At 47.4% G+C, this 19117-nt stretch overlaps 1 protein-coding gene across 3 annotated transcripts in view; it reads right to left on the bottom strand.

The window, feature by feature from the left end:
* The window catches only part of stg (string), a 153262-nt gene that overhangs the window by 101221 nt on the left and 32924 nt on the right, over positions 1-19117 (bottom strand). For all 3 annotated transcript variants that reach the window (XM_065433173.2, XM_065433176.2, XM_065433175.1), the window contains one exon: positions 10114-10189. In XM_065433173.2, the coding sequence (XP_065289245.1) occupies positions 10114-10189 (76 nt within the window). The remainder of the gene's footprint in view (positions 1-10113; positions 10190-19117) is intronic.

A 19117-nucleotide genomic window follows, 5' to 3' on the forward strand; every position in this document is an offset into this window, starting at 1 on the left:
CGGAAAGGCCCCACCGTGTCAGATAAACGCTGTCACAGCTTCCCGAAAGTTAATGGCTGGCGAGCGCTTCTTCAAATGGCTCACAGTGCGCGGCAACGGTGGAGTTTTATTCGCATGTCATAAAAACCTAAACAAACGGAAAGGCCCGACCGTGTCAGATAAAGGCTCTCACGGCTTCCCGAAAGGTAATGGTTGGCGAGCGCTTCTTCAAATGGCTCACAGGGCGCGGCAACGGTGGAGTTTCATTCGCCTGTCATAAAAGCTAAACAAACGGCTAGGCGAGTCAGTGTGAACCGAATGAAAAATTGATACTCCAGAATGCAAACCAAATGCGGCCATACACTAAACGCGGCGCCGACACTAACGTCTCGGTTATTGTAAAAAAGTTTACGTAAATAAACTGAATTTTAAAAAAGTGAAAAATATAAGTGCCCACCCCAAGGAAGTGGATCCGTAAGGGCGGGGGAAGGGTAGGTTGGGAAAACGCTGTACGTTTAAAGACCGCACGCGGCCGCACCGTTTTATTTACTGTAACGAGGTAAAAAATTAGGTGACGCACTCGCATCTCAGTTACAGCGCTCACTCCTGAAGCGCAGAGAAACTAGTTCTCATGACTGCCTGCTGCTCCCAAGGACGACCCGGGCTAATTTGTGAAGTTGCAAGCGTAAGTTGTAAACTGCCGTACAAGGAGCGTTCTATAGCAAGAATTTTCAAACATGGTTCAGTAATGGCAATAATAAAAGCAACCGAAATGGCGCCAGGGAGTAGTAGGAGAGGAGGCCCCCTCTCTCCCACTAACTCGACCAGCGCTTGCGAACCTCCGTGCCTGCAAGCGACGTTCCTCCCCTGCATGACCCGCATCAAAGCCGAAGCGTGGCCCCTAAGATTCGCGCGCGCTGGCGCATTCGCACGGCGAATGCGCAAATTCAGTGGTGGGCGCAGTCGGCTCCTTCTTCGCACCGCGACGCTCGTACCCGTGGGCTCGGGCGATTCAGTAAATTGAGGGACAGTTAAGCTGGGTGCAAAGAACGGAAACAAAAATGACCACGGAGATTCACAAAAATGCAAAGAAAGAAATTAGAAGGGAAAATCCGTACGATAACGCGATGGGCAGTGTCTTGCCATTATGGGATCGAGCTGGTTGCCTAAGGAAAAAAAAAACATAACCGGAACGAACATTCGCAACAAGATGAGGCATGCGTCTTCTGCAGCGAAATTCCCGAGACCACTCAACACATCCTAATGGAATGCGAAGGTATTCACGCTTCGCATTTGAAGGCAACGTACACCTTCCAGAAGCATGGATTTAAAGTCGATGGAAGCATCAAGCGGTCAGCCGTCGAGATAAGCAAGAGTCGTTTAGAGTATTGGTGAAAAAAAAATCAGGGAAGAGATTGACACGACCGGATCCGTTGCAGACATAGGTAGCGGTACAATGTAGATATAGAAGTTTTGAGGAAGAGAAAATAATTAAGGAGATGTATACAAAATGCTAGAATAAAATGCAGCTGATTAACTCGAGCAGGCTAGGTGACTACAGGGTGTCTCAATGCGCACCTCGAGGCACCCTGGGTACACCCTAGATGACCATTTGGCACCGCCCCGTTTCAAAAGAGATGCCAATAAATCATCATCATCATCATCATCATCATCATCATCATCAATTCCATGCGTCGAGGAGGTTATCGCGCGCGCCGATACTGTTGCTGCAGCTTGGATGAGGCGAGAAAAACATTATTAAAACAGACGCGTATTTATTCTCAAATGTGTTTATTATTTCTTTTCTGCACACATATTCCCACTACCTTCACTTGGCTATGTAGAAGTGGTATATCATTGCGAGAATCCGTAATGAGACGGGTAGAAAGTGGGAACAGTCAACAACTGGCCCCTTCCATCGCCCTTTTGAACTACGTACCCAGTGTTGGCTTTGTTAGTGAACGAACGAACCTAACTCGCAGTATTAAGTACACCAGTCCAAACAAACAAAGAACGTTTGGTCAAAGGCGCAGCAAGCTCTAGAATGGTTGCATTGAGGATTAAAGAAAATCTGTGTGTCTGCGTGCAATTGCCTGCTGCGTGCTGCAGTTTCAAGGATGGATAGAGCGTTAAATTGTGCGCGAAGTGTGAAATGATAAATTATGCAATTATTCACCCGTTTATTAATATATTATAGTTGCCGCCCAAACTGAAATCATCATAATTATGAACAGTAAGATTGAAATGTTAATGGCACCGATCACAAAAGTTCGCGCATCTCACCTGCGGCTCTGCTTACGACATGTTTATTTTATTTTAAAAATATATTTATAAACGTCTTACAGGCCTTCAGGAAGGCATTGGGTAATGGGGAACTATGGTTAACTCAACGTGAAACAAGCGTTATTCAACAAGGCAAAAAAAGAAAAGCATCGTCGTAACAAAAGCTTTATTCGCACAACGCATTGGCATGCAACATAGCTACAGTAAGCAAAATTGTAAGGAAAACTAAAAACAAAAAAGTGCGCACAGTAAGATACTAGTAAGTATCACACGAATATCATCGCACCACATAGTAGGCGTACAAACACAATTGTCATATCAATTGCTGAATTACCGCAATGCAAAGCGAAAAACGAAAGAAAGGAAAAAAAAGGAAGATAGCAATACAGGGCAACAACAACTAATATGGGTGTCACACGGCGGCACTTTCGATGCGTCGCATCGTGGCAGAAGTGTTGAACTCTAATTCAATTATGGTGTTTTGCGTGCCAAAGCCACAATCGGATTATCAGGCACGGCTTACTGGGGTACCTCAGATTAATTCTGACCAGCTGGGGTTCTGTACCACGTACTTATCTCTAAGTAAGCGAGCGTTTCTACATTTCAGCCCCATCACAACATTCTATGTCCAGGAAAATTAGAAGAACATGTCCGCCTTCATTTCTGGCCATGGATAGTACAATCGTACAAAAACTAATGAAATATCGAGTAAATATGATTATTATAGTAACTCATTGGTTTGGAAACTCGCTGCACCTATCGAAAATGTCATTATGAGCATTGCGTGTGGCTTCCCGAGCTTAAATGCCAACTCCGGCGATTTCTCGATGTCAGCGGTTGTCAATGGAATTAGCTGGGTACGTTCCTCTGCGCGCTTCCGTCATGTCCTCAAAAAAGCAGGAGAGCTGCGCAGTTTCTTTTACAAATGAATTTTGTTAAATGCCTCGTACCACCTGCCTCGTACTGGCCACAATGTGTTATGGCGTAAAAGGCGGCATAGCAGAGCATGCGGAGAATGGATGGCAGATGATAGCGCTGAGGAGTGAGCCAGTGATACTGAGCTATTGTTTGGTGCGAGAAGGTATATGCTGTTCTGTGTGGACGGGCAAGTGATGGGAGGCAAGTGAGGTACTGTTGTTGGCTGCTAAGGGTGGGACTGTCCGAAGTCATTTTGGAGCAAGTAAAACTGTGTTTTGGAGCAGTTTGGAGCCGACAAATTTTCATTTTGAAGCAATTTAGAGTAGGCCAATCTGGATTTTGGTGGAATAATGAAATATGGCAACGCACTTCGAAATAACGACGGAACACAATAAACCAACACGAGCGCTGTACTGCAACTGTCTTAAGCTTAATTTTGAAGCAGATTACCCTGACACTGAAACCGTCTAGTGCATGAAAATTTTGGTAATAGTCCCTGCATATAATTAGTAGTAGCGATCACAAAAGAAAGGCAAAAAAAAAAATATGCATTCTGCAATAGTGAGTCCAAAATTTCGAAAGGTAGCCCAAGCTGTTTTCTATAAGTACATTCTTCTTTAATGTCTATTGTGTTGGTAAAGTGCCTGGAAATGTGCTTCAACAGACCGTACGGGAAAGTCAGAGTTATTAATCGTTTAAAGGCTAAAATTATGAATGATTAATCGAATAAGAAATCAATCTACCATCCCTACAGAGTTATGCACTACCGCGGTTTGTCGAAAGCCATTTATACTTAACAGAAATAGTTCCGCCTTCCCTCAAACGAATCAGAATGCGGAGCTGTAGAAGCGCGCTTTGTGGCTATAGCGTACTAGAATGCGGCAGATTCGGTCGAGCGGCGCGTGCTTTTTTGTAAAAGTTAAAACATCGGTGGCATTAGGATCGAACTACACATTCCCGCGCCGACGCTCAGGATAGCGGAAACTATTCTTAAATTACGCGGTCCTATCGACGGGGTAACTTAATTTTGGGGGTCACCATATGTAACCGCAGATACAGAGCCGCAATCGACTCTGTGCTGGTGTAACGTAAAAACTATTCCAATCTGTTTTTATTCCAAATCCGCCATCAGCCCTTTGCAATAGGCCAAAATGGCTCAGGCCTCACCCATATGGGCACAAAGACAGATTGGAATATTCTTACATTAAACCGGCCCTGGAGACGTGCCCGCCCGCCCACTGAATCCGCTGCAGCGCGCGCCTCCCTAATATCTCGCAGGCTCGCAGCGTGCTTTCCGTTGTTTTGCGTCTCAGTTAGGGAGCGCCGCTCGGCCCACTCAACCGTATTCGAGTACACTCAAAATGCAGCCGCCCCGGGCCGTTCGGACAGCAGCGACGACAGCCGGGAGTGGTCGCGCCGGCCACTTGCCGGAGGCGCCGAAAAGGCCAGTGTGGTAAGCGCGAAAATTACGCGGAACCGTGCGGGAGCCAGCGGTGTGCGGAATGTGAACGGCTGTACACTCTTTTTCGGAGAACGAATCCGCTCGCCACTTTGCGTTTGTATCAAAATGGGGCAATTGGCGCAAGGGTCCCGCCCCTGGGCTGCACGCACTTGAGCTCTCGCCAGCCGCACACAGTTTGGGACGATGTCGGTGGCGTCGAGCAGTTTAGGCCTATCACAGTCGCTGAGCTCGTGCGTCTATACTACCGGCGGACCTGGAGACTGACCTAGCTGAAGCTAGCATAGCTATTAGGATGAATAAAACTGCTTTTGTAGTTCAGTGTTGACCATACGAACACGGAATAAACTATTTTTTCATTTCGAACAGTGCGCACATAAAAAAGCGAGAAGCGTCGACATAGCGCACGGAGTACGCTGTTCTCTAAGGCTGCCAGTCGCGCTCGCCGGCACTTCCGTATACCTTAAGTTTGACTATAGTAGGATACAACTGAAGTCTGCAGTGAAGCCCCAGCCACGCCCTCATAACCACCAGCCACTGTTCCTACGCGAGGCTGCAAAAAGTTCATGCTTCTAACTTCCCCCTGTTACCCAAATAAGGCGGTAACCACAAAAATAAAACTATCAGCGCGTAATTTTATACGTTTTCACTCGTCAATTATAGTGGAATGGTGAAAGCCGAATTCTTTACTGAACTGGAATAAAACGCTTGCTTCGCTGCAACTATTGTCAAGTTCCGCTTCGGTTGGCACTGAAGTTTCACGAGTAAAACGGGCTCAGCAATGAAATGAACTGTACCGCGGACTTTTGAAGAGTGAAATGCTCAGACTCCATACACTTTGTCCGTGTCTGTTGCACACCTCATCGCTTCCGCCTATGAAAAGACTCAAGAACAGTAGACGCTCCGGAGGTATCAAGTATGACGCCGTCTTGAAAATGTCGCATGACGACGATTTTGCTTATTTCTGTCATTGGCTGGGGGATAACACAACCCTGCGCGGTTTGAGTGCCCTGGTTGCCAACTGCTGTTTCTTTAAGTTGCATCCTACTATACGCACATCGGTGTATGTTTATTGGTTATGCTGACGCATTACTCAGCTTCGGAGTTGCACCGTTTGCCTCTTATCGCACATCGGCAAACACGCGGAGGCCCCTTCGATACAGCAGAAACAAACACCTCGTTCAGCTGCCAACGACGTCAGTACTGGCATCAGCGTCTACACCTGAAAACTTCGTGTTCTCTAAATGAAACGTAATCTGCGAAAAATCTTAATCTACGCCTACTCTATGCAACACATGAATTGTGTGCACGAAAAAGGCACGAAGGACGATAAGTAGGCAGCATAACAACGCGCTCTATAATGTCTCCCGCTCGCTCATAACAGCGCGACACAGATTGATGCGACAGTGCTTAGAGGCACAGAGTCCGCGTGTTTTGCTGCGTTATGACATTATTTGATGTCACTTATGTGCGGCTTGCATTATATTTCACGCGGACGACGAGCGGTCGCGCTACCATGCCGATGTAAACAAATGCACCGGTCAGAGGTTCGAAAATCGAAATACAAGTGCGGATAGCAGCGCTCCACGATATCCAATAGGGAGTATGCGAAACGCTGCCCTGAATAGCAAGCATCGCGTATCAAATCAGCGGTGACACTTGGTCTTCACGTTGCAGCGCCATGTGTTGCACTGAACGCTGGCTCTCCGGTGGCGGGTCGAATGCGAACTTCAAGGGGAGTACGGTAGCGCGATTAAAAGACGGGACAAAAGAAGACACATAGGGACACACACAGCGCTAACTTCTAACAATTGTTGGAAGTTTGTGCTGTGTGTGTCCCTATGTGTCTTCTTTTGTCCCGTCTTTTAATCGCGCTACCGTACTCCCCTGGAAGATGCATTACCAACAAGCCTACATTGCAACCCTCGCGAATGCGAACGGCGATTCGTGAATCGTGGCCGTCAATATACTGACAGCTCCGACGAGCTGGTGCAGATGACATTGTAACCCTATGAGTCCGACGCGGTGCGTCAAGAATCAGCTGAGCGTCGGCTCTTCACCACTTTCGTTCTCCGCGCTGGCGGGGACCGGTTCCCTGGTGGCGTCGTCATGTGTGACGTCACACGAAGATGTCCACTCGGCTGCTCGGTCAGGTTTTGGGTTCGTTCTTGCACTTTTTTTTAGCTCAAATGAAATTATTTTCGAATTTGCGGAGCAATTCTACCAGACGCATGACAGGGGGCTCTCGGGAGGCAAAAAACGCTATTACCTTGACATTGCCGAAAAATCGCACGATTTGTCCTTTAAATCGGAATTTTCAGGTGTCAAGCTAAGCGTAGCAAAAAGGATCCGTAAGACTTTGTGGGGTTAATAGCGATACGAATACAATTTTGAGAACAAAATGTTGAACAAAGAAAGGGAACCAGACAATAAAAAAAAAAACGCGTCGTGGTAGAACATGTGAATTTCGAGAACTGTTTCGTCTCTCAAGACTTTTTTTTTTAACTTATGCCGCTCTGCACCAAAAACTTCAACCTGAGGCCTTACTTCGTGATGATCGATATATCACTGTCCATTCTTATCGCCTTTCCTGGCGCCGAAATGTGTTACTGGACTCGATTACGAGTAGAAAATGGAATGGATTATTAAAAAATGCGGCACCTGGGCTTTGACAGAAAACAGCAGTGAAGAATTCCGGAAATATTTCTGGCAGTTGAGGTTGGACAACGTACACACGGGCGCATTTGCATACCACCATCGCAGAGATGTCCCGCCGATGCCTGGAATCGGAACCGTGAGCTTCTGCTCAGGTTCAGAACGCCACATCTATCTACCAATCAATCAAATATTTATTTGACATTGTGGGTACTGTTACGTCTCAATACGACGATGGGCATTCCTTAGACGTTTACCAAGAGTCAATGCCTCCCTCCCCCCCACACCGCAGCCCATTCGCCTATCTGGAAGTCGACGCAGCGTTGACGCCGACAGATGACGCGTCAACTAAAGACCCCTCTAGCTGGACCTGACAACCTGAACTAATTGATGAAACGGGCCAACGTCGAATGCTACCGTGGGACGCGCTACGACTTCGGATTCCCAGATTGCTACGCGCCATATGCGGGGGGAAGGTGCAACATACGAGGCGGAGCTCGGCGAAACGGTGCGATATCATGGGCGGGATATTGCGACCCATTCGACGATTGTGATTGGCCGCGATACAGTCATCAGATTCCCTATAGTCTAGTCTCCTAGGGAAGACGACAGCATTAAAAGCGAAGCTCTCTGGTGCAGAGAGAGGTGTGCTGACGTTTCCTGATGTGAAGACGGACGCTTAATATGCTCCTGCATGGAGTGGGCTTCCGTATATGGAGCCAGTGTAAACGACGCAAAATAACCCATTTTCTTGATTCCTGCCGCCGGACGTACTCGTCAATGGGCTTAGTGGATTCCTCGCCCAAACGCCGCCTCGAGCTGCAGCAGTACACGTCAGGAGCAGAGACGAAAAGCCGACCAAGAGTGGCTTGACTGGGCTTGTAACTCCTACCACAGATGCGGATAGTCATAAAAAAAAAAGAAGGAAAGAACAAGAAAGAGAAAGACGCCTAAAAAATTGCAATGTTACGGCGATCGGTACACGACTGCCTCCAAATCTGCCATATTGAGATGCTCCTCACTATGTTCCTTTAATTAGTGAGATGATCGTCACACTTAAGCTCGAATGTAGTGCCTACCTATCCATTTGATAGCTAGATGCGAACTCGTAATTCGACAATATGTCGCAGATCATTGAAAACAGTATTCACAGCTGGACAGGCACGCACGCACAAAAATAGACAGATAGAGAGACACTGTTAATTCAGGAGGTCAAACAATTTGCGCTACCAAGATTTTAACCGTACCACTGATGCTCCGACAAAAAAAAAGGGGGGGGGGGAACTATCGTGATTGTATACAACTGCAGGCTTTGAGACGATTGCGACAATCTTGAGACAATTGCAAGATGAAAATAAGCATAATTAATACAGTTTTGCATCTAAAAGATGCCCAGTGGGGCTATGAGGGACGCAGGAGTGATCAGTTCCGGAATAATCTTAGCCACCTAGCGTCCTCAGACGTCCATTTACGAGGCGCTCAGCGACGGCTGTCTCCAACTATTAAAAAGAATTTGAATTAGAAGAATTTGAGATAAAATAATACATACTGGACATAACTTACAGCAACGGTGAACGTCAGCTAAGAATGGTTAAAACTGTGAATCTGAAAAGCAATCTTTGATCCTTTCAGTCGATTAACTTTATGCTGGCCCAACCCCTCGATGTGCACGAAATAGCCCCAGAATGTTTTATCTTGTTTCCAATTCGCTATAAGTGTTCCCATTATCATGTTACAATATTTTTATTGTTACGCATTTATACTTTATTACATTGTCGTTGCAGATCATGTAGTTATGTTTATTCCATTTAATCACATGGATTTGTAGCTTCCCATTCATCAGTTACCTTATACTGATTCATGATTCTTCACATTGATTTCATTTAAGAACAGAAATTAAAATTTATCTATTGCCTGTACTGGCATTTTAGTTCAGTCCCTCTACTGGCTTCTGGCCCCTGCGGGTCTAAAGATGGAATATACAGCGCATATTTTCTGTTTCGCCTAACGGCGCGCTGGTCATAATTACATGAACGAACCCCTTCGCAAGATGGCGCAGGCACTTCACACGCTGAAGCGGAAAACTGCTTAAGATCAAACAGCGAAATCAGGAAAGAAACAATTTATGATAACTCAAAGGGAAGCTCAATACTTTTCGAAGAGAGATCAGGATGCTTTGGAACACGCACCTATAAAGCGAGATATAAGAAGGAAAAAGAAGCATGTGCTTGCTGCGGTAAAGCAAGGGAAACAACGGATCACGTTTTACTGGAATGTGAAGATATCTGCCCAGCGGTCGATTTAGGCACCATTGGCCTCCTTGAAGCCCTTGGATTCAGCGTGAGCAAGAGGAAAGTAAACATGTCCGCAGTAGAGATTAGTAAGAGGCGATTAGAAGATTGGTGGAAGTAGGGAAACGTCAAACAACGGAGGCGTGCAAAAACAAAGTTTACAATAGGGGTTCAGAAAGTTTGGTTATGACAATTCATCGTTTGCTTTTTTTTTCCTTTCCTTTTTTTTTCTTTTCTAACATAGCTAAGGCACTAGTCAATGTAATAACATGAGCTTGGTTGCGCAACCCACCACCCCGTTCCAAAGGGGACGCTCACAGCATCCACCCATCGCTACACACCGGCGCCACCGAGTTCATCGTCAGACACAGCGGGGCGGTTCTCAAGAAGGAGGCGACGGCTGGCGCGGCGACCGTGTTTACCGCCGGGAACTTTAAACCAGGCTATCTGCGTGTACAGCGCGCTATCAGCGGCCGATCGGGGCCGCACGCCGGGGCGATTAAGAGGGAGGGTGAGACGTCCACTTACCACGACCAGCAATCGGCGCCTCCAGCCGCACGGTCGCCTGCCGAGGTCCGTTCGGTTGGACACATCCTTGAGAACACTGCACCACACAGAACACACAGCGTTGCAAGCACTGGGCAGAGAGCGCTATTTCCTGATGACTGAACAGTGAACAATGATTTAAAAAATCTGCGAGAGCATAACGTCGAGAGGGACAGAGCTCAAGCCGTGACGGCTTATTAGGAATCGTAAGACTACAAAGCCAGTTTTGAGATGGCCGCTAAAAATGCCTGCGCTGAAATGTACTGTCATTCACCATGGACATTTTACCACAAAACCTGCTATAAGCACCGCAGGACGAAACTACGTGGAGCGTCAATGTCTCGGAACATCTCGAAACTGGCGCTAATAGCAGGATTACTACCTAGCAAACATGCCTCGAGCACGGCTTCGATTTCCCGTTTGCAATGTACGCTATAAAATAATTGCTTAAAGAAGTTTAGTTATTCGAACAGCTCACTGGCGAACTACAGACATGACATTCGAACCCCGTTTCCAAAGCAGGACAAGAAAACATTTGTCCAACCGATTACACTCGTGCTGATGCCAGCCTTGCCGGGCCTTGCCAGCGCCGGTCTATAGGTATCGGTAAAGATCAGGTTCAGTCAACCACAAAATTTTACAGAACACGAGATCTGACAGAAGACTGAATATCTGCGCAGCCTCACAACGCAGCCTAGTATTCGCATTTGCAGCCCCTACCAGTACATGCGAACAACATTCTGATGTTCGGTTAGACTGACCACTGCTACAGGCTGCTCAGAAATCGAACGTTCTCCGAGATCCCGCGGCCCATAAACTTTTGCTGTTGACTTCACATACAATGTGTTACAAATATATGCTAGGGGTTTACCGAGGTGAGTTATCAACGACTGCCTTGTATAGCTTCATTGTTCCTTCTGGAGCAATTAGTCCACAAAAGGCCCCAATTTTACGCCGATTATTTCATGCCAAAATCTCTGCATTTCGTTTTGAAAGATAACACGCACTCGTGCAAATAAAGAAACAAAAAGGCCAGACGTCCGGAAGTTAAACCAGCCTCGACCTTTCCCTGAAAAAAAAAGTCTCGCTATGTAATCGTATTCGCTATAAGTGCCTCATGCACTGTCGAAACGATTAAACTGCAATGACGATACACCCTAATTGTGGCCTGACACCGAAGGCCTAAGAAGAAGAAGAAGAAAAATGAAAGGCCCCTACCACGCAATAAGTGTCGTAAACAAGTGCGCGCAATGGGCGTGACGCGCTTGTGCGGAGACGTTTGGCGCACCGAGGCGTCGGAAGCGCAGCAGCTGCGAACGGTGCCCATCTGTTTGCAAAGCAAGTGAAGGCGACCTTGCATACGAAAACAGCCTCGGCGACAGCTGGGGTCACTGGGACGGAACCATCATGAGGACCTTGACATGCGTACACGGAGGCGGAGAGAAAACTGATTGCGCACCACCCCGTTTTATCGAGGAAGCGCCGAGTGGGGTGGCTGTGGCGTTTTGTTTATCGGACTTTTTTTTTACTTTTCTTTAATTGTAAAAATAGCTTTCCCGCGAAGTAGCTTACTATGCTGATGACGTTGCCGTCCTCTCCTCTTTTTTATTTTTGCAATCAATGCGTGCGTCAGTTCGCGTGTTCTATCACATCGAAGATACAGATACGTGGCTTCCGTGATACCCGCCGCGATAGCTCAGTGAGCACGAGGTCCCGGGTTCGATGCCGGCCGCAGCGACCACATTCTGATTGCGGCTCAATCGGAATGTGGTGTTGGTGGTCAAATTTGATCCGGAGTTCACCACTTCACAGCGTGCTTCAAAAACAGACCGTAGTATTAGCACGTAGAGCCCCAGAATTAACTTTTTCAAGCAAAGCTTGTATTGCCTCACTCGTGCTGGAGTCGGTTCACCGTACGAAACAAACTCAAGCCGCGCGCAAATAAAGACTGGTTGTCAGACTGCGGATTCGAACCACCGAACTCCGGGTTGCGAGACCACCACGCTAACCGATTCAACCTCTGTCGGTTCATCATACGCGCCCTTTAAGGCGGGTTTTTTATATACATCAAGAAGTAGACGCAGAGCAAGGCGCGGGCCAATCACAGGCGTGCCCTCCCTCCGGAGGCGGGGAAGGGTGTGATCGCCTGTTCACTCGCCTCGGCGCCCGCCGTTTCCCGCCAGTTCAGGCCCGGCAGTCAGATTGGGAGGCCGCGTTTGGTTCGTTCTGCCGAAGAGCAAGCTGCGTTGAAAGAACGGCAGCGGGAGCGGGCCGCACGGCGTGCGCTCGGCCGAAGAACAGGCGGCGTGTGATGAACGCCGCCCGGGAACTCGCTCGAGAAAGGGCTCGTCGTCGAATTGCGGACCTCGCCGTGAGGGAGCGCGAAGCCGAGCCGTTACGACAACGAAGAGCCGCGGATCTCGAGCTTCGCTTGCACCCCTGCTCACAGTAATGGAAGGGCGGTCTTTTTTTTTCATTCTGACTCGTGATGAAACCATGCGCAAGAGACAAGCCCCAGCCCTCTACAGCTAACACATCATCTTTACTTCAACCATAACCATGACCACCATTAGTTGCCCAATGTGCAACGCAGCGAGCCGCACTTGAGGGTTATGAAAAGGGTGTACAGCTGTTTTGTACAAAGGGGAAAAATGAAACAAACTAGGTGTATGCGAATATCAAATTTTTTGAACACGAATCGAATTCGAATAGTAAATATCGCATAACCAAACGCAGACGCATACATATACAGCAGGAATATTTATTTCGGCAAAATTAGGTACAACGCCTATATTACTAATGTAAAGAAAGAGCTAATTATAAGGGACAAAGAATCAGTTTTATAAACAGATCACAAATTTTCGTTAAACAGCTGCACGAATAACCTCTCAACCTATTTAGTCTGGTTGCAAACAACCTTTAAAGAAGGTTGCTGTAGGACGAGGTTTCCAAAAACGCAATGTAGCGACAAACCATATTGCTGCAGACACCTTGATGTGCAATCTGCGGTGGGGGAAGTAGGCTAAGAATGTTAATCACATTAATACAGACCACAGCCTGCACACCTTCGGACGCCACAAAGAAAACAAACGCGGTCTCCTAACCGCAGCCAGTTTTGTCTTCCGGGCACAGTAGACTAAGGTTCAGCACATCCGACTTCGAATGGGCGGCTATTGCAGGCGTAGTAATTTTATTCGCAGTCGGCTAGAAGAGTGGGTATTGCCCCCTTTATCAGTCTGACATGCACATGTAGAGCGCTCGCCGCAAGTCGACAGAGGTTAGAAAGAAGGATACCATTAATCAATCCCTCCCCGCGCCCATTCGCGGTGCAGCGCGCTCAACCGTCGAGTTGCCATGCTTGAAAAACTTGTGTGAGGTGGATACGACTCCGCTCAGCACTGGATAAATTTTAATGAATTTGTTTAATTGAAGGTCGGGAAAACGGCCACGCCAACCGAAAAGTGGGCGATGTGTCCCAAGAATGCAAATCACTTACGAAAATACAGGTACTGAAAGCATTGTGGGCGTACACACATGAAAACGGGCCCATTGCTAAGAAAACACTAGTTGCAACGTAAAAAAATATAACTGCTAAATGAATGGACTTCGAAAGCCATAAATGGGAGAACAACACTACAGAAGCAAAAAATCACGGTTGCCATGTAGGCTTCCGCCGCGAAACAAAACGAAGCTTGCTTTTTCCCATTTTGTGTCTGCATTGCTTGGATAACTTTTGTCGCTGCCTCAATTCTGATATTTCGCGATACTTCATTTAGTAGCAAGATTTTAACAGTAGCTTGTTGCCAAATATTTGGTTAGTTTCGTGTATCGAAAAATACCAAATAGTTCCGTTTTGAATATATACGAATAGTTAGTGTGCAATATTCAATTCACATTCGAAACTTGGACTCTTCGCTCACCTCTAAAAGCGAAAAAAAGAAAGATGAGGGAGAGAAAGAGAGAGAGAGAGAGAGCGTTGACGGGAAAACGGTAAATCAATCAGCCTTGCTGTCGCTGCAGCCGCGACACACACAAGTGCACAGCGAGAGAATTTCCCTGCCGACGGAATCGCATTCCGATGAGATACGCGGCTCAGTATGTCGGCCGTCCTTGCCATGGCACAGCAAACTGGGCTGTACACAAGCTGAACCACCGCACGAGCATAAGCGACATAATATTACACTCTGGAGTGCTTTTATACGTGCAAAAAAAAAGTGTGTACGAAATCCTCCAGGCGTGTGGCAAGTCTTACATAGGGCAGACGGGACGGTGCCTGAATGATCGAGCCAGGGAACATGAACAAAAGTTAACGAAAGATGAATTGGCGCACTTGCCTGCGCACTGCAATGCCCGTCACTGTGCACCACTTTTCAAGGAGATAAAGATTCTAGGGAGAAGCCAGGACCAGATTGCACGCGAACTGAAGGAGGCATATCACATGAAAAAAGAAAGGTCAAGACTGTGCTAGTGACACTTCCATCAGGTTGTTTCAATCTCAGATGGATTTTTTTTTTTTAATATCTGGTTGCCCCGCTAGGCTGATGAGTGTTCTTGTTGCTGCGTTCTGCACATGTTCTATTTGTCTATATATTGCCACGGATTGCCATGAATAAACCAGTGTAATGTTACAGCCCGTGTCGTTTTTGTATTCTCTTCCGCTATCCCCGTCTTTATTTGCGGTCAATATGATATGCCAAAACCATGATTGGACTACGAGGCACGCCGTAGTGGTGGACTCCGGATTTATTTCGACCACCTGGAGTGCTGTAACGTGTACTCAATGCACGGTAACCCGAGCGTTTTTTTTTTGGCATTCCGCACCCACTGGAATGCGGCCGGGATCAGACCCGCGACGTCGTGCTCAGCAGCGCAACGCCACCGGGCTACCGCGGCGGGTTGCGTCAAACGGTGCACTAGCGCACTATGTCCGACAAAATATCGAGCCCAATATCCTTTTGTGCATAAACCACGCAACTATCATGTTCTGCTGCGCCGCTAGGAACCGCTTCTGTTAGAGTGTGAATATTTTTTTTTTCTTCGCATGGGAGCTAGCTCAACTTCGAATAAATGCGTTGCTGAAATGAGAACGGGGACTGCAAGCCGTCACCACTATACTCGCGATATGCGATACTCGCGCCAAGTGGCTGCCCCCCGGCACATTTTAATTCTTTGCGAACTTCAGGGTGCGTTAAGCGAGTGTATCTCTCTCTCTCTCTAGCCTCCGACATCGTGATGGCGTCATGGTCGTTTTTTTTTTTTTTCAATTGGGTGTATACCAGAATACGCATCAAAGAGGGGGGGGGGGGATGACATGCATGCATCATAACGTGAATGCCATGTCATGACATCAATACCATGACACGTTAGTCATGAGATGTATGTCATGACGTAAATGGTATGAATGACATGACGCCGTCGTGGTCGTTTCTTTAACCCGATATATATCAGGATATGCATGACATGCATGCATTACCTGACATGGGTGACATGTCATGGCATGCGTGTTATGACGAATGATAGATTACGTGACATGTCATGTGCGTCTTGACAGGAATGACAAGAGATGCATACGCAAGTCATGACATCAATGACATCATATGCTTGTCATATGTGTCTCATGACGGTATGAATGACATCCAATGCGTGCATGATCTGACATGAATTATATGACTTACATGTCATCCCATGAATTGCATGACGTCATGACAAGACATACATGACCACGTCATGCACGCATGCCTCGTCACACATATCCTGACACAAATCCAGGTAAAGAAACGACCACGATGCCATCTACTCATGTCATGTAATTTCATTCATCTCATGAAAACCTCTGCATCCCCCCACTTCCTAAAAACATGCACCCTGTGCACCACAAACAGCGCAGGAGGCAGCGAGCAAAGGCTCTCCAAAAACAATTCTCCACCTCAAAAGACGTGCTCTATGTTGATGCCGCCGAATATGGGAACAGAAATCATTACGCAATATCAGTCATTAACTCTCACGGCCAGGTCGCTGCGGCCGCCTCCATTCCTGGCTCTTCCTCGGAGGAGGCGGAAGAAGCGGCCATAGCCCTGGCCCTCACAATCCCAAATTCATCAGTTATCGTTAGCGACTCCAAAGCAGCCATACATCGGAGCGGGTAGGGTCTCTAAGCCAGCCCTTTCTCTCCTCTTGGCCCATCCTTTCCATCAAACTGTGGCATTAATCTGGACTCCCTAGCATGCGTGCCTTGCCGGACACGAGGCGGCTCATGCCAGTGCCCGAGGATTTACAGTCCGGGCTCAGGCATCAGATGTGTCGGACCTCGCCACGGAGGAGGCGCCGTTTACAGCGCGGGATCGACTTATTACTTACCACATCTGCACACACTACCGATTAGACCGCTTAACCTTTCCGCCACTCATGGGCAAATCCCCGCGTAGGTGTGAAGTTCTGTGGCGACAGCTGCAGACTCGCACCTTTCCGTCCCCTTACCTCCTCGACCGCATTCATCCCGCCATTTACCTTTCTCTTGTAAATTCTGTCTCTCCCAAAGGAGACTTAAACCACATCATGTGGGGCTGCTTTAAGCACCCCCTTCCCTCTTTCCTCAAGTAATATCTAGTGATGATCAGTGGGAGGCTGCCTTGCGCAGCTCGAGGCCCGATCTTAAGGAGGCCATCCTGGAGTGGGCTGAGAGGATAAAGGAGGCCTACTTCCAGTAGTTCCTCCCCCCACCCTCTATTCCATTGCCCCCTTCCCTTTAAAGAGGTTTAAAGTTTTTCATCATCATCATCATGCATATCCTGGTACACGTTAGTTAGAAACTCGGTTAGTTTCTTCTTAAATATTAGCCAGTTTTCCTTAACAGATAGCGAAATTCGCCCCAAATATCGAACAAAGGTGGTAAGTTCATTATTTATGCCATTATAATTACCATTATTATATAACGTTACTGTCTACTTAAAACCAGGCATTTTACGCTGCCCGAAATTTATTTGCAGTTGCCCTTTAACGATTCGCACTAAATTGTATTAAAATAATGAACGCTCAACCGTTGTCTCGAGCGGTCAGTCGCACGGAAATTTTGCGTGTATTCGCGGGCTTCTTTCACGCTCGGAAAAACACTTATGTAACAGGTATTGAGCCACAGAAAGCTGTATCGGGAGTTTTTCATATTGCCCTACAATTTTCTCATTGACACTTTTCGTCTAATTATAATATTTGAGAAGTCGGTTAATTAACCATGACTAATTCTGTAATTAAGCGGAATGCAAAAAAAATAATTTGAGTATCTCCAAGCGACGGCAAACACCATTAACTTGCTTTTGCCCAGCTACGTGGCATTTTCAATTTTTTTAAAAAAATCTCCGTGCCATGATAGTTGGGACACCCTGCATAGAATCGCAGCGAATCCGAGAGGCGCTTAATATTCCATAGTTTCAAAGTGCCTGTTGTGTTGCCTTTTGCGCAAGCGACAACCTCCCTCTCCGCGAACCGTGGTTGTTACTATCAATACATATTATTCAACAACAGCAATAATGCTTTTCCATCAATTTCGTTTCTTCATCAACCTTTGTCCTTCCATTTTCAGTTCCTCTTCCATTAAGTTCCTTTTTTTAAACAATAGCCAACCAAGCAATCAGCCAGACATTGTATCCAATTGCATCGAAAACGCCTTAGTATTACGCTTATTTTATTAGCTTTCTTCCTTCAGATATTTCATTCTTAAATAAAGGAAATATAAAACACGCTTTACCCACGCAATATGCACACACTTGGCAGCTTCGGGAGGATGGACGTGCGAAAGCTTCGAGAAGGTTGAAAGTACCACTGCAACACATAAGCAAGCGGCCGGGCGTCGCCGAGCTAGCTGCTATGGCGACGCTCAAATGCGGTCGCCTCGGAAGGAGATCGACCCCGTGACCTCGCCAGACGACGGCGGCCAAGGCCGAATGCTAGTAACACACTGACAGACTCCCAATTTCGAAAAAAAAAAAAAAGGAGCCCAACACAGCGCCCGCCTTTCGGTCCGCGCAACGGCCCTTTCCCACCTGCCCTTCTTGACCGGTTTGTTCGCTCTGGCGAAATTCCGCCCCATTCCGGTACACGCCAGCGTAATCTGACTCGGGGGGGGGGGGGGGTGACTTTCCCCGGAAGCACGAGACGAATGCCGAGACCCGCTACGCATATGCGGACACGCACGCTCACCGCTCCTTGCGGCGCTTAGAAAAAACAGATCGCTGGCGGTAAGAGAAATGAAAACAAGTGTCAGCTCATTCAAAAGCGAGGCTAACCCCGGGATGTCGCTATAAGACTGCAGCGGAAGCTGCAGCTGGCTCCAGGAGCGGGGTCGTGCGGATGGTCGAGTCGCATCTGTTCAATCTGAAGTGCAATCTTGGGGCAAGAGTACGCCCACTCTCGCCCAAGTGTCACTTGATTGTGAAACACAATGTAGGTCGCAGACACAGGGAACTCATGCACGCCAGTTGCAGCATATGGTTGCAGTGTTGATAAGCCGGCTCCACAACACCGTGCGCTCTACGGCGCCTTGTTTTCACGAAGAAGGCGTTACGAAGACTCATGGAAGACTTTCGGCCTGGCGGCTCACAACTCGGAATCCGTTGTTGCGACTGGGGTCGAAGATGTGGAATTCACTTTGCTCGTGGAGGAGTAAGGGAACGTGAGGCTGGGCCCGATATTCACGATGTCTGACAAACACGTTTATATTTACATATTTACAAGAACATTCAAAGTAATACAGAAAAAGTTCATGAAGTTGTAGCAGCCGATCAGTCCCGCCATCCGTTGCTCCTTTTATGCCCTGCGTGACCATTGTTCAGTCACTTCCACCAATCCAGCGTCAGGAGACCGATGACATCAGGTCTCACCAATGGTCGGTTGCCCTGTTCCTCCGAAGGGAGCTTTGTCGGAAACGCACGCACATCACTGGGCACAAACAGGTAAAAGGGGGTAACGTACGCCAACTCCGACGTACGCTGAC

This window comes from Dermacentor albipictus, chromosome 1 (genome assembly GCF_038994185.2).
Source record: "Dermacentor albipictus isolate Rhodes 1998 colony chromosome 1, USDA_Dalb.pri_finalv2, whole genome shotgun sequence".
In the NCBI taxonomy this organism is placed as follows: domain Eukaryota; kingdom Metazoa; phylum Arthropoda; class Arachnida; order Ixodida; family Ixodidae; genus Dermacentor; species Dermacentor albipictus.